The sequence below is a fragment of the Struthio camelus genome, chromosome 8 (genome assembly GCF_040807025.1).
Source record: "Struthio camelus isolate bStrCam1 chromosome 8, bStrCam1.hap1, whole genome shotgun sequence".
In the NCBI taxonomy this organism is placed as follows: Eukaryota; Metazoa; Chordata; class Aves; order Struthioniformes; family Struthionidae; genus Struthio; species Struthio camelus.
Window position 1 is genome coordinate 36,889,241 of NC_090949.1, and position 25,531 is coordinate 36,914,771.

General features: G+C 39.0%; 1 protein-coding gene across 4 annotated transcripts in view; it reads left to right on the plus strand.

Moving 5' to 3' along the window:
* The window catches only part of MIER1 (MIER1 transcriptional regulator), a 44,119-nt gene extending 21,469 nt beyond the window's left edge, over positions 1-22,650 (plus strand). For all 4 annotated transcript variants that reach the window (XM_068953485.1, XM_068953484.1, XM_068953482.1 and 1 more), the window contains 10 exons: positions 3,034-3,201; positions 6,213-6,345; positions 8,537-8,601; positions 8,931-9,003; positions 13,714-13,865; positions 14,409-14,490; positions 15,878-15,972; positions 16,484-16,611; positions 18,203-18,342; positions 19,259-22,650. In XM_068953485.1, coding sequence (XP_068809586.1) covers positions 3,034-3,201; positions 6,213-6,345; positions 8,537-8,601; positions 8,931-9,003; positions 13,714-13,865; positions 14,409-14,490; positions 15,878-15,972; positions 16,484-16,611; positions 18,203-18,342; positions 19,259-19,584 — 1,362 coding nt within the window. In that variant the 3' untranslated portion in view covers positions 19,585-22,650. The remainder of the gene's footprint in view (positions 1-3,033; positions 3,202-6,212; positions 6,346-8,536; positions 8,602-8,930; positions 9,004-13,713; positions 13,866-14,408; positions 14,491-15,877; positions 15,973-16,483; positions 16,612-18,202; positions 18,343-19,258) is intronic.
* The last annotated feature ends 2,881 nt before the right edge of the window (positions 22,651-25,531 follow it).

Below are 25,531 nucleotides of genomic sequence, written 5' to 3' on the forward strand. Positions count from 1 at the left end.
TAATCGCTTGATTTCTCCTTTTGGGCCCTCCTTTTCATGGAGGACTCTTGGGTTTTCTTAGGGACATGCATCAACATCCTGTTCCCTTTAAAAGGGAGAACTGCTAGGAGCAAAAGCTGAGAGCAGGTGTTTGAGGAGGAGTATAAAACAGGGGAAGTATGCAGTATTTCCCCCAAATACTCTTCCAGCCTCCAGCAGGTTGCAGTTGAGGTGCACCTGGAACAGGTGTTGTCGTCTTTGTCTGTAATACTTCTCAGCATTCTTCTCCCCCTGCCCACTACCAGTTTGTCCAATTGATTTTTAACCTATGTAAACTTAGCGTCCGCAAGGCATATGGCAATGTTGCACAATTTCATTTAGTTTGAGGAATATCTTGGTTTTTAAACCTGTGTGTGTTCATTTCAAGGGTTGCCCCTGAGCTCTTAGATGAGTGCACAATTATTTATATTTACCTCCTCTGATTATGATATAGTTCTCTGTTACATCACTCCCATTCACTTAGCTCTTCTCCAGATGGAAGAACCTTTCCTCGTTTTACAGTATCCTAAAACAATGCAGAAATCATCGTTAGGTACCCAAAGCATTTTGTCTTGGGGAGTTTCTGGCACTTGGAGCTTTTTGAATTATAATGGTGTATGTCAAGTTAAGAGGTTCTACCTCAGAAAAATGTTCTAAATACAATACCATTTTCCTAAGTAACATATAGCAATATGCCTGTTACATTATTCTCACATACTTACAAATCGTAGTAGTATTTTCCCAATTCTCAGTATGTGTCTTCAAATGGAATAGCGGTGACACCTGTTTAATGAAAGTGTATTACTTTCCCAAATGTACTGGAGAACGTTTGTTTTGGTATCGTGAATATTATTTTTCTGATAGCTGTACTATAACGTTTTAATTCAGATCAGTCCTGTCTGTTGTCAGCGTAAAACATAAGTTCCCTGCCTCTAAGTGTTCATTCCATAAAACAATACGGTAGGACCAAGAAGTGAAGAGGGAAGGTGAGAAGATTTAGGCCCACGCAGTCTGCATCTACTGCGTATGTAGCTTACCAAAGACTAGCCCAGTAAGTTGACTGAATGGTTTAGTTCTTTGAAATAAAATAACATAAATAGACAATGAATCCTGATAACCCCCTATAGTATACTTAATTTTACACACCAGAACTAGCAACATTTGCCTTTTGTAATTGATATTATTAGCGTGTCTCAAGAAAATAGAGATTTTTTGATCAGTGGTGGCTAATTCATAAAAGAGTTCGTTGGAGGAAACGTAGGGTCGGCAGATAACTACGAAATCTGATTATCAGTCAGGACTTAAATTACCTACTAAGTAGTAGTATTGAGAATAGGCATACACCTCTGAATAATAAGCAAAGGATATGCTCTTGTGAGAGGTGATTTTTGAAAAGCTCTCCGAAAGTTTCTGCTCTGAAAAATCTCTTTAGGGAAACCATATACTGCCCCTGCGGGCTGGATACTGAGCTATTAAAAGTGATTCATTTGCAGACTTGGCAATTAATAGTTTGTGTTAATAAAGTGAATGCATCTGATAATGGTTCTGGAGCCAGTAAACTTGAGTCTATGTCATTTGAAATAGCCTTTCAGAGTGGATCAGCATTCTAAATATAAAGATTTTTAAATGTGCATGTATTTTAATAGGTTTGCTTCCAACTGTGTGTGCTTTTTGTGGACAACTAGCTTAAAAGCTTCTTGCTTTTCTTCTAAATGAGGAAATGTGCATGTATCTGTAAACATTACTACTATCTTTACCTGAATATAAGGTGATCCGTCATACACACCTCTCATTTTTTGTTTCACCCAGGAAGCGGAGAGGCACAATGAGATTGAAAAGCGCATTTGATTTGCGTCACTTTGTATTCGTGGCCATGGTCATAGGACTGCACGGAGTCAACCCTATATGGCAACTCCCCCAAAACAAGATTTAACACCATGTTCAAGCTAGATAGTGCAAGTTCTGGTCCTTATTCCGCTGTAAAAAGCGCTGCCATGCGTTAGGGCAAATTACTGCCAGGCAGCTAGCTTCATAGTACCTACAAAAACAAATCAGCATCTTACCTGTCTGTGTGAAGTAGTTGCTGCAGTCTCATATGTTGTGTCTTTCTTTTTCCATAAATAAGTGCAAAATACTGTAACTTTTTCCGGCAGTTTTCGTGGGAGAAAAGAAAAAAAAATCAACTAACGTTCCAGTAAGGTGTGTCTGTACTGTACTGTGTCTGTACTGAAGGTATATGATGTGTGGCCCGCACGTCGTATTTGGCTGCCAGAGTAATTCCTTCACATCTTCTCTGCCACTCTTTCCTGAGGTCATCTTGGGTGTGAAATGGGTTGTAGGCTGGATGGTTTATCTTGGTAGCCTTTAGCTACGGTCTTTCCCCAGGGACTGACAGCACCTCCAAAGCACGTAACTGAAATGCAAGCATCTGTGTTACCTGACTAGTTAGATATTCAGTCACATTCTAGGAGCCACCTGCACATTTTTTCATCTGTCACTGAGATGGACAGCACCTATATCTTGGTCACATGATAAATGTGTGCCTTGTCATTTTATAGGCATGAATTCATTGCGTGACCGTAAAACAAGCATCTCCCTTACGTATATAACCAGATGTAACCTGTCACATTACAGTGCTGCTGTTTTGATCGAGTGGTAGTAGGCAAATACCAGGGGCAGTATGGGGCAAACAGCCCTCTGGTGCCCTTTTAATGGGCTTTATAGCCCCTTTAAGAACGTGCTGTTATGCAAAGTCAGCTATAAATGTGTAGAGGATGAGGAAAGAAAAGTTCTGCTGCATTTGGGGGGGGGGGGGGGGAAGTGTCTTAGGGAACCCCCTCCCCCCCGAAACTTTTAATTCTGACCATCCATTCATTTTAGAGCGGACATTCTTAATATACCTGAAGATTACATATTTATTTTTGTTGGGTTATGTTTAAAATACTTCTAAACTGCCGAGCAGACGTGTGATGTGAAATATTTTTCTTAAAATCTCAAACTTTGGATGTTTCTCAGGAAAGTGATATGCCAATCCAGGAGCTGCTTAGCCTTTATGGCTATGATGGTACCATTCCACTGCAAGAGGAGGATGATGATGAAGATGATGAAGAGGAAGAGGAGGAGGGAGATGATGACGACGATGTGGATAATGATGACAACAGTGGCTGTAGTGGAGAAAACAAAGTAAGTGTTTACACTAATTTGAAACTTACTTCCCTTTAGCCATTCTGTACTAGACAACTGTTCAAGGTGTCACATCACAGCAGAAATAATTCCCAGTATAGTTGATTTCAGATGCTTTGTGTACTGTACTCTAATGTTTACTCTTAATTATCCATCTGTATTTCTCGTAATTACTCTTAATTTCATCTGTATCATTCCACACCGTTGCTGAAACAAATTGGAGTACATATATACATACAGTATCGTGTAAGAAGGGGTCATAATTGTGTTTCACAAATAATTATTTGGCTTCAGAGCTTAAGTTTTAAATGCCTAAAGGCACCTTTATAAATATGTCTGACTACTTATTTCAAGGTAAAAAGCTGATTACTGAAACTGAACAGTGAAGTGGGAAATTGAATTAAAAGATGTCTCTGTGAGTGTTGGAGGTTGCTGCAAGTTTTCTTACTTTAAATTGTATTTTTACAAACTGGCAGTAATTGTCCTGGTTGTATTTAAATTGTTGATTAAATCTAATGCTTCAAATATTTTTGCGTAATGTACAGCTGTGAACTTGGCATATTTAAAATTCTTTCCTGTGTGCTCTTAAAATGAATAAATCTAATTTTAGAAGAGTCTTTTCTGCTTGCCTGTGTCATACATATTCGTAATAATGCTGCCCTGTCATGGACACAGCTGTAACTTCTCCATTATTGGTGGCACTCAGGGTTGCTTCCTGAATTACAGTATAATGTTGAAACCTTTGTACTGTCAGCAACAAAACAGCATAAGCATTAGTAGAAGTGGTATTACCTAGTCTGGATTTAAAAAGGATCCATTTTGTTCTTTGATTTCTTACCCATTTTAGAATCTCAGGAGAGACACAAAGGAATGAGATAGCTGGTTTGGAAAGTTAAGTTCTTATGATTTATGAGCTCCTTTGATATATGTAAAAGATTGTTATTTGCACAGGTTGAATAGTTCAGAAAGAAGAAAGATATGTAGCTACTTTACATTAGAAAAGTTTCAAGAAGCTGGGGAGGGGAAGAAGCTAAGGCAACATGAAGAATGCAAAATTAAAATAAGACACACAGAGGTTAATTTAGTTGTGCATAGCGGTACTCCTGAAGTCTCATTTCCTTCTTGTGTCTGTGCTTCTTGATTACTTTCTGTCACAACGTCCATTTGCTATGTTCTCATGACCACTTCAGCAGTTCTCCAGATCTGTCACTAGCTCTGTGGGGGTTTTTTTGTTTTTTGTTTTGTTTGTTTTTTTAAGATACTGCTTATCTTTTCTCTTCAACGGATAAAATCTCAGTATTTCTCACTGCTAAGATGTTTGCAGCATGAGGAGTCGTCTTTGTTCCTTTGTAGGAGACTAACAAGTTTGTAGTAAGCTGCAGAAACGGATGTGTTCCTGCCCACCAGCAGCGACAGTTCAGTCTGGCACGCTAAACTTAATCAGCATTTTAAACTAGGGGCAGACTTGGAACTGTGGCTGAATCAAAAGTACATGTTCACTTATCCTACCCTGTTTTGAGAGGATTGGAACAAAAGGGAGAGGGGAGGCTGGACGCAAAGAGCACTAGCCTGTTACGACTCTGCCTCAGCATACAAGAATGAGTATGAAATAGTCTTGAAATACTTGCGTGATCTTAGCAGAGAGGCAGTAAAATACATCTGTGGAGTCATATTATAAATCATTCATGCTTTCTCTGCAAGTGCAAATCTTTCTACGTGCTTAGTGATATTGCACTTGGCTATTTTCTATTTTTAATCTGCTTTAAGCTGAACACGTGATAATACTCTAGTTTGCTGTTAAAGGTACACATAAACATGTTGTGCCTAATGCCTCTGTTTTAGAATGAGCAAGTATGAATGCTCACAACTTGTTCATAAAGCATGTAAAAGACATTGGCAGCGTGCATAATAGAAAACGTTAATGTGTTTTTAAATGTCTATCATTTTAATTTTCCTTGATTGTGTTAATACTTATTGTTGTGTTTTTTCTAATAAACTTATTCTAACTTTTGATCTTTTAATGGCTCAGTGATATGCACACTCAAGTCTGTTGATACACTGTACCTGTGGTATCAAACCACGTTATTGACTTTTTTTTTTAATGGAAGTTGAAAAAAGTGCTGCCAATTGATAATTTCTGTCCTCTTTATTGAAAATTTATAAGGAAAGATTTAAAGACAGGTAAAATTTCAGGACAGTAGTTGCAAGAAAACTTATTGCAATAGATTTTCTATTTTTTTTTAAGCATAGAATTGATTTTGATCTATTTCTATCAAAAAACTCTATTTCAGAAAAGGAAAACATGTAATTCGAATGTAGTCAAGAGCAAGAGTAGATTTTCTAATCCCTGTTTTGATGGGAATTTCATGTGATAATTTGATAGGAGTTTAAGATGATAATTTGAGGAAAGTAGCAGATACTATGTCCAGTGGTGCACAATTGAGTCTGTTCATAGGTCTGCCAATTCCATATCCTCAAAAAACAGTCCAAAAGATTAAAGCAGAGAAATCTTACATACGTGAGGTTTTTCTGGACAAGTAGTTGCTTTGCAGAGCAAACCTAGCATAGCCTGCATTCTCCTCAATTTTTTTTCTTTTTATAAAACAGCAAACTTTGGAAGATGCAGGAAAAAACCTCCTTTCTCTGATGAAGAAAATGACTCTGTTCAAATTCTAGCAATCCATTATTGATGGATTTTGAATGAAAACTGCAAGAGTGTGCTTGACTGATGTAAGAACAAGCTGTGGTATTTAGTTCTGGTTCATGTTTTTGGCATATTAGTCTGAGTGTTAAATCTGATAATGCTTAAAATCCAGGTCAAAAAATAATATAATGCGTTTAAACATTTGTTATGGCTTAGTCTGGACAAGCCACAACCTGTACAGTCACTTGAAGTTAGACACAGGATATTTGACTTTGATAGGTTGACATTTGGGGGAGAAATGTTGCCAAAATAGTATTTGTCACACAAAAGGTATAACTGGTCTCCTCTTTGCTTTTTTATATTTAAGGAGGAGACCATAAAGGATTCATCAGGTCAGGAAGACGAGACACAGTCATCTAATGATGACCCAGCACCATCTGTTGCTTCTCAAGATCCACGGGAGATAATTCGCCCTCGTCGATGTAAATATTTTGATACAAGTATGTATAGTTTAATACTAAGTACAGTCATCTCAATATAACTGGCTTCTGCATATTAACAGCTCTAATTAACATGATGTTCTTTTTCTGAAATATGCATCTAGATGCCTGTAGGCATTTGTTTGTTTTTTCTTATCACTATTCTTGATTATCATTACACTGAAAATAACGAGTAACAAAAATCCTATTTTTAGCGAAATGCTAATCTTCTCACCTGATGAGGGCCGTTTTGTAAGAGCACTAGGTATTATCCCTTCTTAAAACAAAGGACTACGTTTTTTGAAAAAATTAAATTGCTCTTAGTGTTTCAACAGTTCAGTTTATGATCCAGCAAAAACTGATCCATGTGGATGTGCCCTTTTGCAAAATTTCCCTGCACGTGGAGACCAAGTGCTGTAAATGACTTCTGAGACTAATTTGCACAGTGAAGGAGTATGATCTTTTTAGTAAATACTCTGCTGTGGAATCTGCAACTCATATGTTGCTGTACTGTGCAATCGCAGCGTTTCTTTAGTGTCTTTGGAACATTAAGTAGGCGTCCAGCAACACCTGGCTGTTGAGCGTGGTATTACCTTTCCATCTTTGTTTCAGCTGCCAATTCCCACCAAGGACACAGGTAAAAATACTTGCTGGTAAGAAATGCACTGTTCCAACTAGATAGTTGCTGTAATAGCTGTGCCGCATGTGGTTATCATGACAAAGCCAGGTGACACTAATTTGTGTCCTCACTGAAAGAAGTTGAGAGTCCTAGTGAATGAAGAAATAAACAAAATTTACTAGAAATAAAAATTGACTTTTTCTTCAAGATCATTAATAGAAAAAACAAAATCGGTGAAATCTGAAAAAGGCCAATAGATTGTTAAACCTGAAGTAATGAAGGTGGAGATAGCCACGAAGAAAATCTACTTGAAAAACTGCGCATTTGCTGCTGTTGCCAGCCTTGTGGACTGATTCTTTTTTTCTCTTGTTTTGTTTAAAAATTGGTTTGGCAGCCATTTGAAACTGTTGATCTAATTATATAGTTGTCCTGATTAGACAACTTAAAAAGATCTTGAACCTTTTAGTATTGTGCTATCAAGAGAGCCATTTGCACAACAGATACTTTACCTTCCTTGGGTAGGCTTGATTGTTGCTGATGTTTGAATTCCTACTGTTCTCTGTTTTAACAAATGAAAATTAAGGCAAAGGTTGCTTCTGCTTGATATAGAATACCTTCTACTTGATACTTATTAGCCGTAACATTGTAGAGATGCAGTTTTCTAATCTGTAGTTTATATTAATCCAAAAATGCCAAGGAACCTCAGCATGAGGCTATGCAGGGATTTGCACCAAGATATTTGCAAACATATTAACTCTATTTTTTTTAAACTTTAGCATAATGCAAGTGTATTGCATTGCTTTTAGGTTTTTTAACAATGTTCAACTGCGTACAGAATATAATTTAATGTCCAAATCTTTTTAGATTGTCACATGCTATACGTAAACTTGGCACTTGTTGCTTTCAGTACCTTGTGAAAGGAAACTACTCCCATATCATTAAAATCCTAACATTTTATCCTAAATAATCTACTTTAAGTACAGCAATGCATCCAAGCCTACTAAATTCCCATAAGACTAAGATGCTGCAAGGGAGAAAGAGCAGCAGTAACTGAGTTAGGAGTTTGTTGAAAGTGATGTTGAAATGGCAAATAATTTAGATTTCAGTGTGAACATCCACTTAAAAATACTTTCAGAAAATAATGAGTAAACTTGTGTGGGTGGATCATTTCAACTGCTTCAAAGCTGGATGGAGGAAAGTTGTATTAGGAAGTATTAAAATTGATGATGTCTTCATTTGTGTCTTAACTTTTCATACCCTGTTCTGTATATTAAGCCATTCTAAATACGAACATTGGGTGGGTCTCTTTTTTTAAAGTAGTCAACACCAAGACGTTTAGCAGTGTCAGGCGAACTGCCGTTTGGGCTTCTGTAGCATTAGATGAGATGGCTGAGAGGCAGAGTGGGGCTGCTGAACACCAGTGGGGCAAGAAGCCCAGCTCATGTCCTCCCACCGCCCGTGGAGGGTGCTCCTGGGGCTTGCTGTGACCTCACGGGCTGCGTTGCTCAGCCTGGCTCTGCTGGAGGCTGCTGTTGGCCTACATGGGCTCCTTCATCGCTCGTTCTATGTAAATGTTTAAACAATTTCTTGTAGACAGTGAAATAGAAGAGGAATCTGAAGAAGATGAAGATTATATTCCATCAGAAGATTGGAAAAAGGTAAATATTAAGGGCTGCTAAAAAAAAGTCTTTGTTCCATGAATAATGAGTTGATCTATTACATAGAAACTGTCAGGTCTGTAGATTACCCAATTCCGCTCTTGTTTTGTCCCACAAAAGTAAGAGCTCTGATAGTAACCAGTGTTAAAGACCTCTCCATATAGTCGAAAAAACATTTCCATATAGTTTTCTGTTTACTCTTTCTTTAGATTTCACATAATAAAAGTCTTAAAGAATAAAAAAGGATATGGTCATACTGTCATTCTCTAAGGGGGGGGGGAAGCACAGCTGTGGTTGCTTTACTTTTTGCTTCTGTTATTTCAAAACAGGAAATCATGGTGGGGTCTATGTTTCAAGCTGAAATTCCAGCTGGTGTATGCAAATACAAAGAGAATGAAAAAGGTGAGACTTAACACTACTATCATTGTCAAAATGATTAATTTCAGTGTTTGATGGAGAAAAATGGAAGATTTATTTGACTCATGTCGTATGTCTTACAAAATAAAACAGCTCCTTCAAGTGAAAGATACTACATCTCAAACTATGTACTTCGCCCTCAAAGTTTCAGGCTTGGAAAGGAAAAGGTGGATTATATTCCTAGATTACTGCCTATTGAGCCCTTGTATTCTAATTTACTAATTTACACAAAGTTTTTATGTAGATTATCTTAACTTCTTCACCTGGTATATTTTGTTTATGTGAAACAAAATAATAAATTGTGTGGCTGGAATTGGATTAACATGGTTGAAGGGGAAAAACAGCATGAACAGCTTTGATTTTCACACTTTATAACTCTTCAGTCAGTGTTAAATAACTTCTCATCCTACTTCTGGGGAGGAACTTTTTGTTTTCCCTTGCAACCAGAGCCTTTAGCTGTACGCTGTCAATATTACGAAGGCAGGCTCGGTTTATACCCAACTGTGTGCATGAGAGAAGCAAATTTCCCTGTTGATTCAACCTCTTACTCAGAATTTGTTTACACTGCACTCAGTCTGGGACTGCAGCTTTTGTGGTTTAATATAAGCTAGTTTTAACCTAGCCAGCGCAAAACTGTTCCTTCCTGGAATTTGAGAAAGTACTCAAGCAGTGGCAGTTGTCTTGCATTAAGCTCCAGGTTGTTGTGGCTACACTGTAGCTTGTTGTAGCTAGACACTATCAAGAGAGAGTCAGTGCTGGTTTTGACTGACAGCAGGTCCACGCTGAAGCTGACATATCCTGTCAGCAGGAGTAAATTCTGGACTCGGTAGCCAGAGAGGTTGAAGAGAAGGTAACTTAAAACTATGTGAGAAGTCCAGACTAGCCATTTAAAATGAACCTGGAGTTCCCAGGAAAACCTACTTGCCAAGCTCATACACTTAAATGTCATTTAAACTTTGTATTAAGTTATTTGAAAGTGTTTGTTTGGTGCAGAATGCAAAGCCTTTTATACAAGGCTAACTTTGATTTCACTCTTCACATTAACCAATATGGATTCCTTTGCATCTATTCTACATACCAAAATTCCCTTCTGTTCTTCCTTGTGGATTCTAGGAGACACATTTAACATTATTTCCAGAGACTGAAGGGATTAGCGGCTCACTTCCACTGCTGCGAGTAACACTGAGAATTCATACGTTTCATCTGAATGTTGATTATCTTTTTTTTATTTGTATTTTTGTACATAGCCAGAAAACTTCATGGAGAAAGAAGTACATTGTTTGGTCTTTCAAAAACCTTCTGCATGCTAGAACTGTAGCTTTGATTTGGTTGGTTTGTTTGTTTTTTGACTGAGTAGAGCTCAAGTCTAGAAAATGCAAACAGAAATCAGATTTCTGTAAAGATCAATTACATTTTGAAATAAATCTTGTAGTGCAACTGTAATTATATTGATGATTAATAATTTTGCTGTAGATTAATAACTTGTCTTACTGGTAGGTGCTACAGCCTATATCTGTTTTGGAAAAAAGTACAAAACCAGCAAATTATAAAATATCTGTTAATCTGTATGTTTTCAACTGTGAAGAAGTTGCTCTTTGTATGCTTTCTTGCTACCATCTAAAAATAGAGCTTGAATCACACATTCAGTAAGTTCAGAGATTCAGTAAACTGTACTTTACTGATCAGTCACCTGCTCTTACTGGTATTTGCTTTGCTCTAAATGACTTCTGGCCTCCAACAATAAAAAAAGATATAGCTGTTTTATGCATTGCAGTAACCTACATAAAAGTTGCGTGCAAGACTACAGAAAAACTCTCTTTGTGGAACAGAGAACCTACGTCATGGGGAAAAAAGTATTGAGGAGGAGAGTTAAATTTTCACCAGTCATTCAAGGGCTTGTCCAGCTTTATATACCAGTAGGGCTTTACATATTCTGACACTTTCTTTCCTTTTTGCTGTGTTTTGGATGAAATCTTTGACAGGACTCCATCTGGAATATTAGTGAAAGTTAGAGTAGAAAAATAAATGCCTGAGACTGTATTTAGTATTTTCTTTTCCCATCTTTTTCTGTTGCTCTCTAAAAAGGCTACTCCTCTTGGAACCGTTTCCATAAGCAAAGGTGCAAAAATGCTAGAACTCTTAAGAATAACTACATTGCTTTTCAGAGTGCATTCTGACATGCTGTTGTGGGCAAAGAATGACAAAGTAATATACGCTAAGCTAATTGAGGTGGACTGGCTCTCTGAGGAGGTATGCATGGAGACCAAGTTAGCTGTTACTAGAGCATTTCAGATTATGAAGAATCTACAAAATTGAGAGGCTTGGACTTGAAAATCAAACAATCTCTGAAAACTGAAAGAATGCTGAAGGCGCTTCAAGATTTATTAGCCATTGTCATTCATAAACATTGCAGTGTGCTTTGCTTTCATCATTAAGAACGGCTTAGAATCAATTACCTGTTATCTCCTGAAAAGAAGTGTTCTACTTCTACTGGAGGTCATATCTTAATGAAGAATCACAGAACGGCCAAGGTTGGAAGGGACCTCTCATCCTATCAGTGATAGGATAGGCACCACTGAGAAGCATCTGGCCTCTTGACAGATACTTGTACACTGATCACATCCCCCCTCAGTCTTCTCTTCCCCAGGCTCAACAGGCCCAGTTCCCTCAGCCTTTCCTCACAGGAGAGGTGCTCCGGTCCCTTCATCATCTTGGTAGCCCTCCGCTGGACTCTCTCCAGTAGTGCCATGTCTCTCTTGCCCTGGGGAGCCCACACCTGGACCCAGTACTCCAGATGTGGCCTCCCCAGGGCTGAGTAGAGGGGCAGGATCACCTCCCTCCACCTGCTGGCAGCACTTTTCCTAATGCACCTCAGGACACCATTGGCCTTCTTGGCCACAAGGGCATATTGCTGGCCCATGCTCAACTTGGTGTCCACCAGCACTCCCAGGTCCTTCTCGGCAGAGCTGCCTTCCAGCAGGTCAGCCCCCAGCCTGTCCTGGTGCCTGGGGTTATTCCTCCCTGGGTGCAAGACCCTGCACTTGCCTTTGTTGAACTTCAGGAGGTGCCTCTCCTCCGCCCACCTCTCCAGCCTGCCCAGGTCCCTCTGAATGGCAGCACAGCCCTCTGGTGTGTCAGCCGCTCCCCCCAGTTTTGGATCATCAGCAACCCTGCTGAGGAGGCACTCTGTGCCTTCCTCCAGGTCACTGATGAATAAGTTGAACAAGACTGGAGCCAGGACTGACCCCAGGGGACACCGCTAGCTACAGGCCTCCAACGAGGCTCTGTGTGACTGACCACAGCCCTCTGAGCTCTGCCATCCAGCCAGGTCTCAGTCCACCTCACTGTCCACTCGTCCAGCCCATGCTTCCTGAGCTTGCCTCTGAGGTTGTTACGGGAGATGGTGTCAAAAGCCTCCCTGAAGTCCAGGGAGACAACATGCACTGCTCTGCCCTCCTCTACCCAGCCAGTCATTCCGTCATAGAAGGCTATCAGATTGGTCAAGCATGATTTCCCTTTGGTGAATCCATGCTGGCTACTCCTGATCACCTTCTTGTCCTCCACTGGTTTAGAGATGGCCTCCAGGATGAGCTGTTTATCCCTGGAAAGGTGATGGAATACGTGCTTTGTGAAATGAACTGTGTTTCTTTGCAAAACCTTCAATCGTTTTCCTTACCAACTTCTTCTTTTTTTTTTTTAATTTGTGGTCCACTTTCATGTTAAAAATTTGTTTTTCAAGTTAAGATGCACCTAGCAGCCCTTCTGAGCTTTCTAGATGCATGGAATGCTCCTGTATCTTCTGCACCTGTGCTAACCCAGCTTTTACAAACGTTTGCTCCTTGTCTCTCTTGATGGCGAAGAGTCAAAGAAGCTTACCAAGCTAATAGGATAAATGTTTAAATCACTGTTGTTCTGGTTTTTGTAAGGTCCTCTTTCACTGAAGCCTGGTCATTAGCAAGGTTTAGATTCTAATTCTATTTTTAATAACCTGAATAATTTTACTTTATTTTGCCATACTGATATTTTAAGTTTGCAGAGCTATAGACTATTCAGAAAATATGGGAGACAAATGGTATATCCTCTGAACTGTCTCCCATATTTTCTGAATAGTCTATAGCTCTGCAAACTTAAAATATTCATCCCATTAATTTCAGTTTACTAAAGCTTCCTTGGTCAGAAAGCTTATTCAAAAGTTCTGGAAAAAACACTAGAGGTTGGGTAGTATTAAAATTCAGTGATCTTTACCTGAATAATTTGGTTTTAGAAGGGTATCTTGGAAGTAGTAGGAAGGTCTTAGCAAGCAAGACTTCCTTTCAGGAGCCATTTTGACTTCCGAAAGTCTGCCCTCTGGATATCATCTTCTCTAGAGAAGTAGTGGATTTATGGGCTTTTGCCAGCCATGTTAGCCGAGACGTCTGTGTATAGTGGTCTGAGCACCTGGTAGGGGTCTTAGCGCCCTGTTTTTGGAGCTGTGCTCTTTGTTTTTATCTGACTGATCCTAATAATCTCCAAAGACTCGTTCGGATCATTGTGTATATGAGAATATTTTTGGCCCATTCCTTATGGGTGTTCTAAATTAATATTTATGCGCTAGTGGTCTTCCAGGGTTTAACAGAGAGAATAAACTTTTCTGTTGTTGTTTTAGCTTTCCTTTTTTTTTTTTTTTTTTTTCCTTTTTGCCTTTGGTTAATTCAGTGTATGAAAACGATGACCAGCTGTTGTGGAATCCTGACTTCTTACCAGAAGATAAAGTGATTGAATTCCTAAATGAAGCATCAAGGCGTACGGGTGATGAGAAAGGCTTAGATGCAATTCCGGAAGGATCACATATTAAAGACAATGAACAGGTATATAAGAATAACTAGGATTTGTAGTAGAGTCCTACGGAATGAATTGTACCTTTATTCTGTTTTACTCCCAGGACTTAAAATTGGTTTTGAAACAGCTTTAGTCTTCCTTAGGGAAATAGAATTGTGATGTTTTTTTCCTGTCAATAAATACAAAACTTGAAGAAGGTAACTGTTAACTTAGGCGTAACGTTGCTTTATGCAATAATGCCTTATTTTATATATAAATAACTGTGCATACATGTGTTCTGTTCTATTACAATTTTTTTTAAGTTTTATGAATGCCTACTTATTTTTTTTTCTTTATACAGCCCCCCCCCCATGCATTCCTGTGTATATATGTGGTTCTGTAATTAGAGATTTGGAAATGGAAACAGAGGAAATAATCTTTGCTCTGTCTTAAATTGTAATACATTCATTCAAAGAGTTTATTTTTAATCTCTTTTTGAATACTTTTTAGTGATTTACTAATTATACTTCTGTGGCATAACATAAATTAAGTGGTATTTAGAATGTTACATGTATGTCTTTTTATCTTTCCAGGCATTGTATGAATTGGTTAAGTGCAATTTTGATACTGAAGAGTCATTACGAAGATTGAGATTTAATGTAAAAGCAGCCAGAGGTGAGGATACCCTGAATGTTAAATTTATACTGTTGAACTCTCATTTTATTTCTCACACAGGTATTGGGCTTTGCAGTCAGACAGATTGAGATACTCCATTAGAATAGGATTGCATGTAAGCATTACATATTAGTGCCCATTGAAACGCAACCTTTAGTGAATCTCTTAATGTTCTCTGAGAGAGAGGATTAAATTGGCAGATGTAGTATAAACAGGTACATGCTCAAATGTAAATTTAATTTACGCTCTGTAAATTAACTTTCAAGCTTGATGTTTATATTTGTGACTTAATGATATGTTAAAATGTAAAATGACTTTTTGCCAGCTGAATTGTACATACCTTGGGTATTTTGTTCATTGTTCTTCTAGACCTCTTCAGTCATTAAATTTAATGAAGTGAACATGTATAAAACGAAATAATTTGCAATTCTAAATAAAGATGATTGAGCATCTAAACCTTTTATTTTAAAAAGTATACCCCTTTAAAAAAATGGTTTTGAAGATGCTTTGGGAGTCTTTAGTATTTCCTGTTTTTATATTGATCTTTTCTTTGTACTCAAAGGAACAAGACAGACTAAGAAAAGGTGGAAGTTATTTTCCTCGCACATTGATCTGTTGGCACTGCTTTTAAACGTGTGGCTTGTCCAGAGTTTACTGTGCAAATCACAGGCAGGAATGATCAAATCAACAGGATCAGTTTGTTCTCCCACTATTTTGATCCTTATTTATTTGTGACCTTAAGAATCAATGAGGCCAAATTATGTCAAGTTCTTAGAACTGTGTCTGAAAGTTACTAGGAGTCTATTTTGGCATCAACGCGCCCAAGATTTCCCACTCAATAGTGCGAGAGCAAAATTTCACATTATGCCAAACTGGAATTAATAGCCTATTGTTTTTGGCCCTTATCAGCAATAAGGGGAAGAGCTCATTCCCCTCCCTTTTCACCTGCTTCTTACAAATACCAGCAAGCAGTGTGAGTCCATAGCATGAACTGCTTCGTGCTGTGTCCTGGGTTGAAGGATACCTGCTTCCTATGGTTCTGGAGACAAAATGGCTCATCTCAGGTGAGACGAGGTTTCTCAGCCCTTCCTTCTTCCCCTTGCCTAGTTGTTTTTCCTTGGGGCAGAGCTGTTGTTACAGACTGTTTACAACGGGTCCCTACCCACAAGGTACTTAGGCCAGCCAAAGCTCCCGCCTACTCACTAGATGGGAGAATTTTCCTTTTTGTACTAGCAAGTGAAATTTCTGGAGGTAGTTCTCATTTAGTCAGCAGATGGCATAAGAAGCTTGAATATCATTGTATGTTTTGTGTCACTTAAATTTTCTTTTATTGTCTGTATGCTTATATCTTAGTCACTGTTTTCTTTATTGCATTTCCTTGCTTTAGAAGAATTATCTGTTTGGACAGAAGAAGAATGTAGGAACTTTGAACAAGGGCTGAAAGTCTATGGCAAGGATTTTCATGTGATTCAGGCAAATAAGGTAAACAGTGAATTTCTTAAATTTACTTCTTTTTTTTTTTTTTTTAAGAAATGTCATTGTAAATAAATTCATACGTACAATTTCATCCACAAAGCACTATATTTACTCCTTTTAATTTATCCTAAATATATACTCAAGTTGGTTTGTCAAAGTCCAGAATCCTCTGTAACTGTGACTGTGAAGCCTAGGTTCAGGAAAGTGCAAAAATCTTGCTGTGCACAGACATATGGGAAGATCTGCATCCCTAGTCTTAGATTGTTGTAATAGACTTGAACGTTCCTCCTGAAGTCTTTGATTACAGCACCTTGAGATATCTCCAGTATTCTTTAAAATACAGTAAGACTTTGCATTTTAATTTCTGGGCCTCTGAAACTCTGTCTCTAGTTTCCAGTATTCCCTCTGTTGTATAAAGAAGCATTGATTTTGAATTTCACAGCTTTTGATTTATATGTAGCTTTTTGCCAAAAATGTATTTGAATTCGTCAAAGTTTGTGTGACATGTATTCCCTAGGTACGAACAAGATCAGTTGGTGAGTGTGTTGCATTTTATTATATGTGGAAGAAATCAGAGAGGTATGACTTCTTTGCGCAGCAGACCCGGTTTGGAAAGAAGAAATACAATCTTCATCCTGGTGTAACGTAAGATGTGCTTTGTTTTCTATGTGCTTTTACATGTCGGATCTAAATCTTTATTTCATGCTTCTCTCATACAAAATTGAATGACAACCTAATGATTCCATAGACCCAATTTGCAGCAGGACGTTGCATATAATGTAATTTCTAGAATACATTTGTGTGGAATTAGGCTAAAAATTTGCATTGAACAGCTATTTAATTTAGCTTGTTTTCTATTTAAATGTTTCACAGACGTGATGTTTCTGCAAATATGTGGATTGTTTTAAATACATAATGTGTTTATACAAAGATATTGATCACAAAGTTCAGGTGGGATTTTTGATATATGCCCTAGTATATACTTAAAGCGTATTGCTTGGCAAGCACCCCTGCCTATATAGTACCCGTGCTAGTGCTTTTTTGTGCTTATATAGCTCCTTTGCCTATTTGCTTCTCTGCTAGGTAGAGAGATATCTGGGCATAACATCATGTATTCTCCTTCCTCACATCTGACCAAGTCAGCCAGTTCTTCTGCCCTCCATTCGAATGCTGTGATTCTAGAATCCCGCTCCTTCAAGCTGGCTTTCTCCCAGTCCTTTCATCTCTTTTTTTCTTCTCTGTTATTCTTTTTTTTAAATTATTATTTCTTTAAACATTTTAGAACCATGTGTTGACCACTGAAGTGAATTTGCAGGATGACATTAAGGGTTGCCATCTGTGGCTTCTCTGATACGTAGATTGTTACAGAGAGGCATCTAGAGCTTCTGAATTAATTGTCAGGGACTATCTTCCCCCCCCTCCCCCCCCCCCAACAAGCTTCTTCCATCTGTTTTTTGCCCCCATTTTACCCAAATTAGTAGAGGTTTTGGGTTAATGACTTAAAATATTCTCTGATTTTTTTGCAGTTGTTTGCATATGATATCCAAAGTTGTATCCAAAGAAATGCTACTAAGGATTGTACTTGTCTGTTCTTGAAAGCTATTGCAGATAGACTTGGGAATTTAGAGTGCAACATCAGATCCAAAATAATTGTGTGTGTGAGGATATACTGTTGCTGGTGTTAATCCAAACAGAAGGGCTTTACCAACCAGCTTTGTTTGTTTAAATCTTTCATAAGAGATTTACTATACATAAGTGACTTGAAATGTAGGATTGTAATAGAATTCAGATATAAAAATATGTCTTACGTTGAACTCTGAAGTTTTTCACTCGTTCTTAACTTTCCTCCTTTCAGGGTTGTATATACACAAACCTTATTTACTTTAATAGCGTGTTATCACTGCTTTGAAGAATTGCAGGAGCTTAATATGAGCCTCCCTTAGAACACTATCCTGAAAACACTCTGCACAAAGAACATCACAGCATGTTGTAGTTTCTGCTTGTGCACAGTCTTTTGGAACTTAATATAAGCACAGGCTGAATTTATTTAAGCTGGCTGCAGTGGCTGGTCAGCAAAAACATAGTTGCTGTGGACAAACCATAAGTCTGTGTGTTTCATAGAGACCCCAAAATGTGATCTGGGCATACGTGAAATAGATCAGTAAATATTTTTACAAATTAAACCAGTCCTTTAAACAGCAAAGGCAATGCTGACTATGGCATTTCTGTTGTTTAGAGACTATATGGACCGTCTCTTAGATGAAAGCGAAAGCGCTGCTTCCAGTAGAGCTCCATCCCCTCCTCCTACAACTTCCAACAGCAGCACCAGCCAGTCTGAGAGGGAGGACAGCACAACCAGCAACAGTAATCAGAATGGTAAGTAAATACACTCTCACTCCTAAAGAGTTGCCAAATCATTGCAGCAGCTTTGCAGATGACAAGCTAAAGGAGAAGTTCAGCTTTGCCTCTCTAAAAACAATTCCATTTTAGTTTTAAATGTTTTCCAGGGGATAGCAGCTTTAAGTTAAAAAAGATAAGCATGTTTGCACTTAGCCAGTGGCCATGTATTGAAGATAAATCTCCACTAAAAATCTTCCTTGTAACATGTAATTAAGCTGTTTTGTTTTTTCCCATGCTAATGCAGGTGTGTGTTGCTAACTTTGTGAGGAGTTCCATGGAGGACGTTTAAAACAGCTGTCTGAAGTTTTCATAGGTTGAGAACTATGTTTCTGTGCAGCACACCAGTGCTTCTCTGGTGCTTGTCTCAGAGAGACAGTTAGCTATTCTTACCAGACTTGCGATGCTGAAGGGTAGTTAGGAATGAGAGGAGAAAAGCCAGGGCCTGATCGGTCCACAAGGAAGAAAACCTCGAAAGCAGGGAACAGCTATTCTGAAGGAGCTGAAGTAAAAGTACTGTCAAGAGGAGGGAAGAGCTTGAGGGGCTGAATCAGAACGTGAAAATAGAGTGGTAGCTAAAGGAGTTTGAGTGAAGTACCGGTCAAATAAGGACAGTCCACCTGCAGCTTGTAGTGTTGTTGGATTCCGTGACGTTTTCAGGGCTGATGTTGCTTATAAGGGCTTCTTCCATAGACACTATTGCAATATGTACAACACTTGTATGAAAATAAATCACTCTTTCATCACGCAGTGAGGACACTAAGACCAGTATTGACTTTTTAGTTCAACGGGACTAGTTAAACTTCTGCGTTTATTGACGTACTACAGATTGCTTATGGTTTTGTTATTGCTCACGGTTTTGTTCTGTTTCTGACTGTGTGTTTCGGTAATGCAGGGGTGTCCACTAACGGGCCGGGTGAGATACCAAATAAAGATGAAGCAAAGATTGAAGGATTGCATGTAAATGGACCTACCAGTGGTAAGAAAACACCTCACACGGATCAGGATACAAATGGGTATGAAACAGAAAACCTTTCCGTTGACCCTAAAATTGCTCATTCGACTTCAAGAAATGAAAATGATTTTGAAGATAAAAATGAAAGACCTCTAAAAAGAAGAAGAATTAACAGCAATGGAAAAGAGAGTCCTGGTTCTTCAGAGGTCTTCCAAGAAGCAAACTCACATGGGAAGCTTGAAGAACTAGAAACTTTGGATGACTGACTAATAGGAGCTGATTTTATTCCTTGGAGTAAATTTTGGGTGTCTACAATTTTCAGGGTTGATGGGTTACCTTACAAAATCCGGTACCATAAAACAATCTGTTGAGATTTTTCTAATACCTTTTGGTTGGCTCTTAAGATCTGATTATTTGTTTTTCAGTGCTGAAAAGCAGCAGTAGAATATTCTGTTTCTCAGAGCTGTCAGCTGTAGTTTTGGGAACATTGAGGCTCTTAAAAATATTTGAGAAACAAATCAGTGAATTTGTGCGAAAAAACTCTTAGCCTAATACATTAAAGGAACTTCTGTTTCTATACACTGTTTAAGCATTGTACAACTGAACAAAGCATCCTATTTGAATCAGTGAGCTGGTTCAAATTTCAATTGGTTGCAGGAAGTTAAAATGAAATACAGAATTCGAAAACATGCATCAGAGTGGGCATGAAGACTTTTATTCATTTTAAGGGGAAAAGTGTTATCCCATTGTTAAGGAACCCTTATGAATCCTGAAAGTTATGAGCACAACTATTTTTATATATAGAAGTTTTAAAACGTAAATAAATAAACCAAGTCAGGTTTGTATATGTAAAATTGTTGACATCAATGATGTCTTTCCATATTCTTATCTGGGCTAAAGAAATACATTCTGTATTTTTCCAGATTTCTTTGTAGCCTTTGAAAGATTTTTACAGTACTTATGTCTTGATTGAACTGTCCTTTCTTAAAACAAAAGCTTGTATAATTTTCTTAACTTGTACAGTTGGTAAACTTTTATGAGAGAATTGATATCCTGAGTCTAATGTCAGCTTCATTTTATTTTGCTAAAGTCTTTTCTAAAAAAAGAAACCTAAACCAAACCAATCCAATCTAAAAAAAAAAAAAGCTTATTATTCACCACCATGCTATTTTCTCCTCAGAAAACAGTAAACCATTAATATCAAGAATGGTTAGAAGTCACATTATTTTGAAAATCTGACTTCATATTTCTGTTCTATGGCAAATAGCGATGCTTAGAATTTGTTAAGCATGATGCTTGCATTGCACAAATTTTCTTGCTTTCATTATACATTTTCTCATTTTATTTTTGAGCTCAGATAAATTTCATGTCAGCCAAATGCTTGAATTTACTAAACCTTGTTCACCGAGATCAGGTATGAGATTATTCATGGATTTATTTTCAGTACATCCTCTGCATTTCATCATTGAGCACAGAAAGGATAGGAAATGGGTTGAGTGATTCTGGCTGTACAGGTTAGAAATGGATGTGCAACTGGTTAGCTGGTGCCTGATCTTGAATTTCTGGAAACTAATGGACCTTGCCTGAATGGGTATTTCAGTGGGAGCAGAAACATTGCATATAAATATGTGGTACAGCATGCATACACACACACACACACACGTGTATCTATTTGTGTGTGTGTGTGCGCGCACGCATATACATACATTCAGTATATAAACGTGCATGTATGTAAGAGATGGGAGTAGTTATGGGTATCTATTTTAAGATTAAGTCCTAGGAACTAAAGCTCTTTGAATGGGGGAGGGATGTGTTTATACTCACCTTCTCACTACTCTGATGTGAAAGCTGTTGAAGTAGGGGTTACAGCCATGAAGTAGAAAGATTTTTATACCAATGTTTTAACTTGTTCTATAAGCCACAGCTACATATGCCTCTATATTAAAAATAGGAAAAAATGTTCTATCTGTATAATTTATAAACTTATCTTCTCCTTCTGTGGCTTATAAGTGTGCTGTTAATTTTTAATTGGTTATTTTTACTTAAATGATCTTAAAGTTTATATGAGATTCAGGATTCCGGTTTTAAATGTATGGCCATATGGTTTGAAACTAATGTATCAACTTGACAAAAAAAAAGAGAAAAAGGCAAAGGGGTTGTTTTGTTTTGTTCTTCTAACTACATGTACTGGGACTTCAGAGTCATTAGTGAGCCAAATGCTCCAGATCTGGTATAGCTCCATCCACATGTTTAGTTACTGGAGTGTATTAACCTGCTGTTCCCAGAAATGCTTTGAATGATTTGTTTTACTGGCTCAGCCGACAGGAGAAAGTGGACATCTTCCTAGAATTGGATGGCAACTTCTGTGGAGAGGCACAGACGTAAGACTTGTTAATCTGCATTAATCTTGTTGAGTGATTACTTTAGGAAGAGGTCACTGTTAAAATTTAAATCTGTTTTGTTTAATATCCAAAGTATCACAGCCTTATATCAAAGACGGTCGGCAGAGCACTTCGGCACGAGGGTAGTGCAGTGTTTCTAAGAATCTTTACAGTGAAAGTCTTATTTTCAGTTTTATTTTATGCAGTTTTTTGTTTGCAAGTTGGAAATACTTCCAAAAAAATTATAGGAATGTTTATAAGTAAGTAAACTGTCTCAGGCTTGTGTGTAAAATACAGCACTGTCTATATTTTCAGGAATGTTGCTTTGTTTTTTTTTTTAATTTTACCTTTTTTTTTTTTTTTGGGTGATACCTAGAAGAGACCTGACATTCCATAATCGACCAATATGTAACGCTCAGCTAGACGTTAAGAATATTTAATTATAATTTACATTTCGTTTATGCAGGATGTTTTATACAAGACTTCATTCACGTTCTTCAAAAATACAGCCACTATAACTTGATAAGTCATTGCACTACTAGAACTATTTAAAAATCTAGAAATATAGTAAATTTGATTTTGTTTTTAAAAGCATTCAGTATAGTTTGGAGCCCAGGAACGTTTGAACATGCTTCCAAACTGCCTTGAAGAAGACAGCAGCTTGCATGTAACGTGTAGTTTTCAAGCACTATCGTGATGTTTCCAGCTGGATCAGGTGTCCTGTTTCCATGAAGTGCTTTAAGAGTGCAGCCTGCATTGAAAACAGTTCAGCAGAACAATCTTTGTTGGGCTTTATAAAGGATTTAAAGTGATATTAAAAAAAATTACAAATTAGTTTTTATACATTTTTTCCACGCATAGTAATTTTGCACTGTTAGTAATTCCCTTCTTTTACCCCCATTCCCTGTCTGCAATTCTGAAAAAGCTTATTAAAATATTTTTTTAAACATATTGTCTGCATAAAAAAATTACTGAGTTTTTTTTGATGAAAACACGGGGTAGAGTAGTTCTGCTTATACATGATGTGAAGAAACTATCTTGTTGCGGCAGTATGGTAGTAACTCCGTTACTGCTTTGATGAACTTAGGGAAAAGGGAAAAAAAAAAAAACTTTCATGATTAAACAGTCTGACAGTTCTTTGAACTGTTTCTTTCTTCCTGTAAAATACAAGCAGAAGGGGAAGGTTGCGTGAGGGGGGGGAGTGCTGCTTTCTTGGAGGGTGCGAAATGTTGTGGAAATCCCTCAGCTGGGGCAGCTGCTCAGCTGTGTTGACTGTTTCTCCCCTGCTCCCACTCTAACCCAGTTCATCCCAGCTCTGCGTGCAGCCTGCCGACAGGGACTTTTGCCTTTTGAGCTGCAGCTGCGTTGCCTGCAGTTTCGACGCAGGGGTACCTCCAAGACAGGTACCAAGGACCTCTTGGAGTGGGGTGAGGTTTGTTTCTTCCCTTCCATATGCATTTAAAAAAAAACCCTAACAATTCAGGCTAGCTGGAGAAAAAGGAAAGCGACTGATTTTGGCTAAGCATTATTTCTGCACTGCGGGATTTCCCTCTCCCCTTCTCCAAAGAATAATTAAAGCTGAAAAACCTGACAGAGCTGCGTCGCCCTCCTCCTGCTGCTGCCCTGCATCAGACGACAACCAAAAGTGGTATCACAAACACGCTACCGCGCATCGCGTTGGATTTAGTCTCACTAACTTGGTCATCAGCCCTTTACGCTCTTGCCACTCGAAGGCAACGGGCAGCCACATCATGCTGGCAGAATTAAATGCAGCAGACAAGTTGTTAGGAGGAAACCCTTATCAGTTTATTTGAAGCCAGTACAAAAATACATAGGCACATAAAGTTCTTTTTTGCTATCATTATTGACTTACATATAAAGCCTGCCATACATTCAAATAAAAAAGGTCATCCTTTTAATCACTACTATCATAATTTTGTAAATAGAGTTGATATAGAAAAACAAAAATTTAAGTAGATTAATAGCATAGAAAATACTGTTGTATGAACTCTACTTTCCCAGTGTATACAATACCATCCAGACCTTGGCACTAAAGTGTGCGCGTTTACAAACAAAATAAGCTTTAAAAATATTTTTAACCATTTGGACAATAAAATCTAGCCAGTAGATTTAAAAATTTTTAAAAAACCCGAAGCTCTTGACATCATAACCAACATCCTGACTGCAAATGCCTCAGCACAGTTACAAGCAAACAAACAAGATTCAAAAATAATTTCAAAAGATTGCGGTCAAGCAAGTGACAAGGTTACATCAGCTTGGCTCAAAGACTTGGTGATTTGCTCCAATACTGCACCAAATTAAAACCGGGCCCGAGGGTCGCTGGGGGACGAAGGAAGCCCTGGGCTTCCTCGCCAGCGACCGCTCCGGGGCCGGAGACGAGCCAGCGTGACGCTCCTGGCCGCTCGTTTGCCCCCGAGGTTGGCACAGGCCCCTGCAGCCGGGCTGGCCGGGAGCTGACCCAAGACACAGCCAAATTGTAACTCCAGGATACGGTGCCCTTGGGAGCGGTTACTGATGTCACACTTGCCAAGTGGAGGAGAGCTGCACTGTTGCTTCCCCTGGGCCCACCACAAAGCCCCGCAAGGAGGGCTGATGTCACTCTGCTCTGACGCACCAAGGGAATTACGTGCGTGAACTACGACTGATGTTTGCCGCTGATGGGCAGGTAGCTCTCACTCTTCCGTTCAGCACAAACCATTTATCATCTCTTCCCCTATGGACAGGGCTTCTCTGCAACTGATTTTTAAGTAAGTAAGTAAGTCCAGACTTTTATTAAAACTTACTTAGGAATCTAAAGGAAGGGAAGAAAAAAAAACATTCTCAGACCCGTTCTCCAATATGAGCAAGGGGCCATCTGCATGAGCTTTGTTCTTGGCAAAGACGACAGAAGGAAGCACCAACTTAGAGGACCTCCAGTTACATTAGTGCTACTGGATGCGTAACAGAGACGAAATCCCTCAGCTGGTGAAACCCGTTTAGCATCGAATCACTCCCAAAACACAGGGCCACATCTTCGCTTTTATACGTAGTGGTGCCAAGAAGGGAAAAGAAAACAAGCTTAAGTAATTTTACAGCCAGCTCAAAAACCCAAATTTGTAAGTAAGTACATTGAAGTAACCTGGCATAAGGTTTCCCTTTTCTACAGTGGGAGTTTCGTTGTCTGCAAGATCTGAGAAAACACAACAGGTTTTTTTTCTTCTGGTCTCCTCTCCCACCGGTCCTGGGAGATTCAGGGAGAGCCCTGCACCGTTCTCTCCTGGAAGGTGTGGGGTTTTCTGCCCTTTCTGCTATAAAACCAGCTGTCTCGGGCAGACCATCGGTCCCCTCCGGGCTTTCCGATGGCGACTCCTCTGCGTGGGGAGCACGGGTAAAGAACGAGGGCAGCCTAACCCGGGAGAGGACCCGCACGGAGATGAGGCGGTAACGGGACAGGCCCAGAGGGCCCCAGCGGCTTTGTTTCACCCCCTCCGCGCTGGGGACCGCTGTGGTCAGGCCCAGGCGGGTGCCAGGGCGACCAAGAGCGAGGACCTGGGGCTGGTTTCTCCTGCTCACTCAGAGCTTTGGCAAAGAACAGGAAGCAACAATCCAGCTCTCCTCCAACACCACGTAAAGGAATTGCCTAGAAAAGCCAGAAATCCAACCCATTTTGTAGTTCTGCAGGTGAGAGGAACTGAGGGAAAGGAAGGAGACAGGAAAGTGCGGCTTCCCGAAGGAGACCGGGCAGGCAGCGGACACAGAGCAGCCCCGGCCGCCCCCTGCAAGGGACGATGGGGACAGACGGGCAGAAATCCCTCCAGACCCGGCGGCCTGA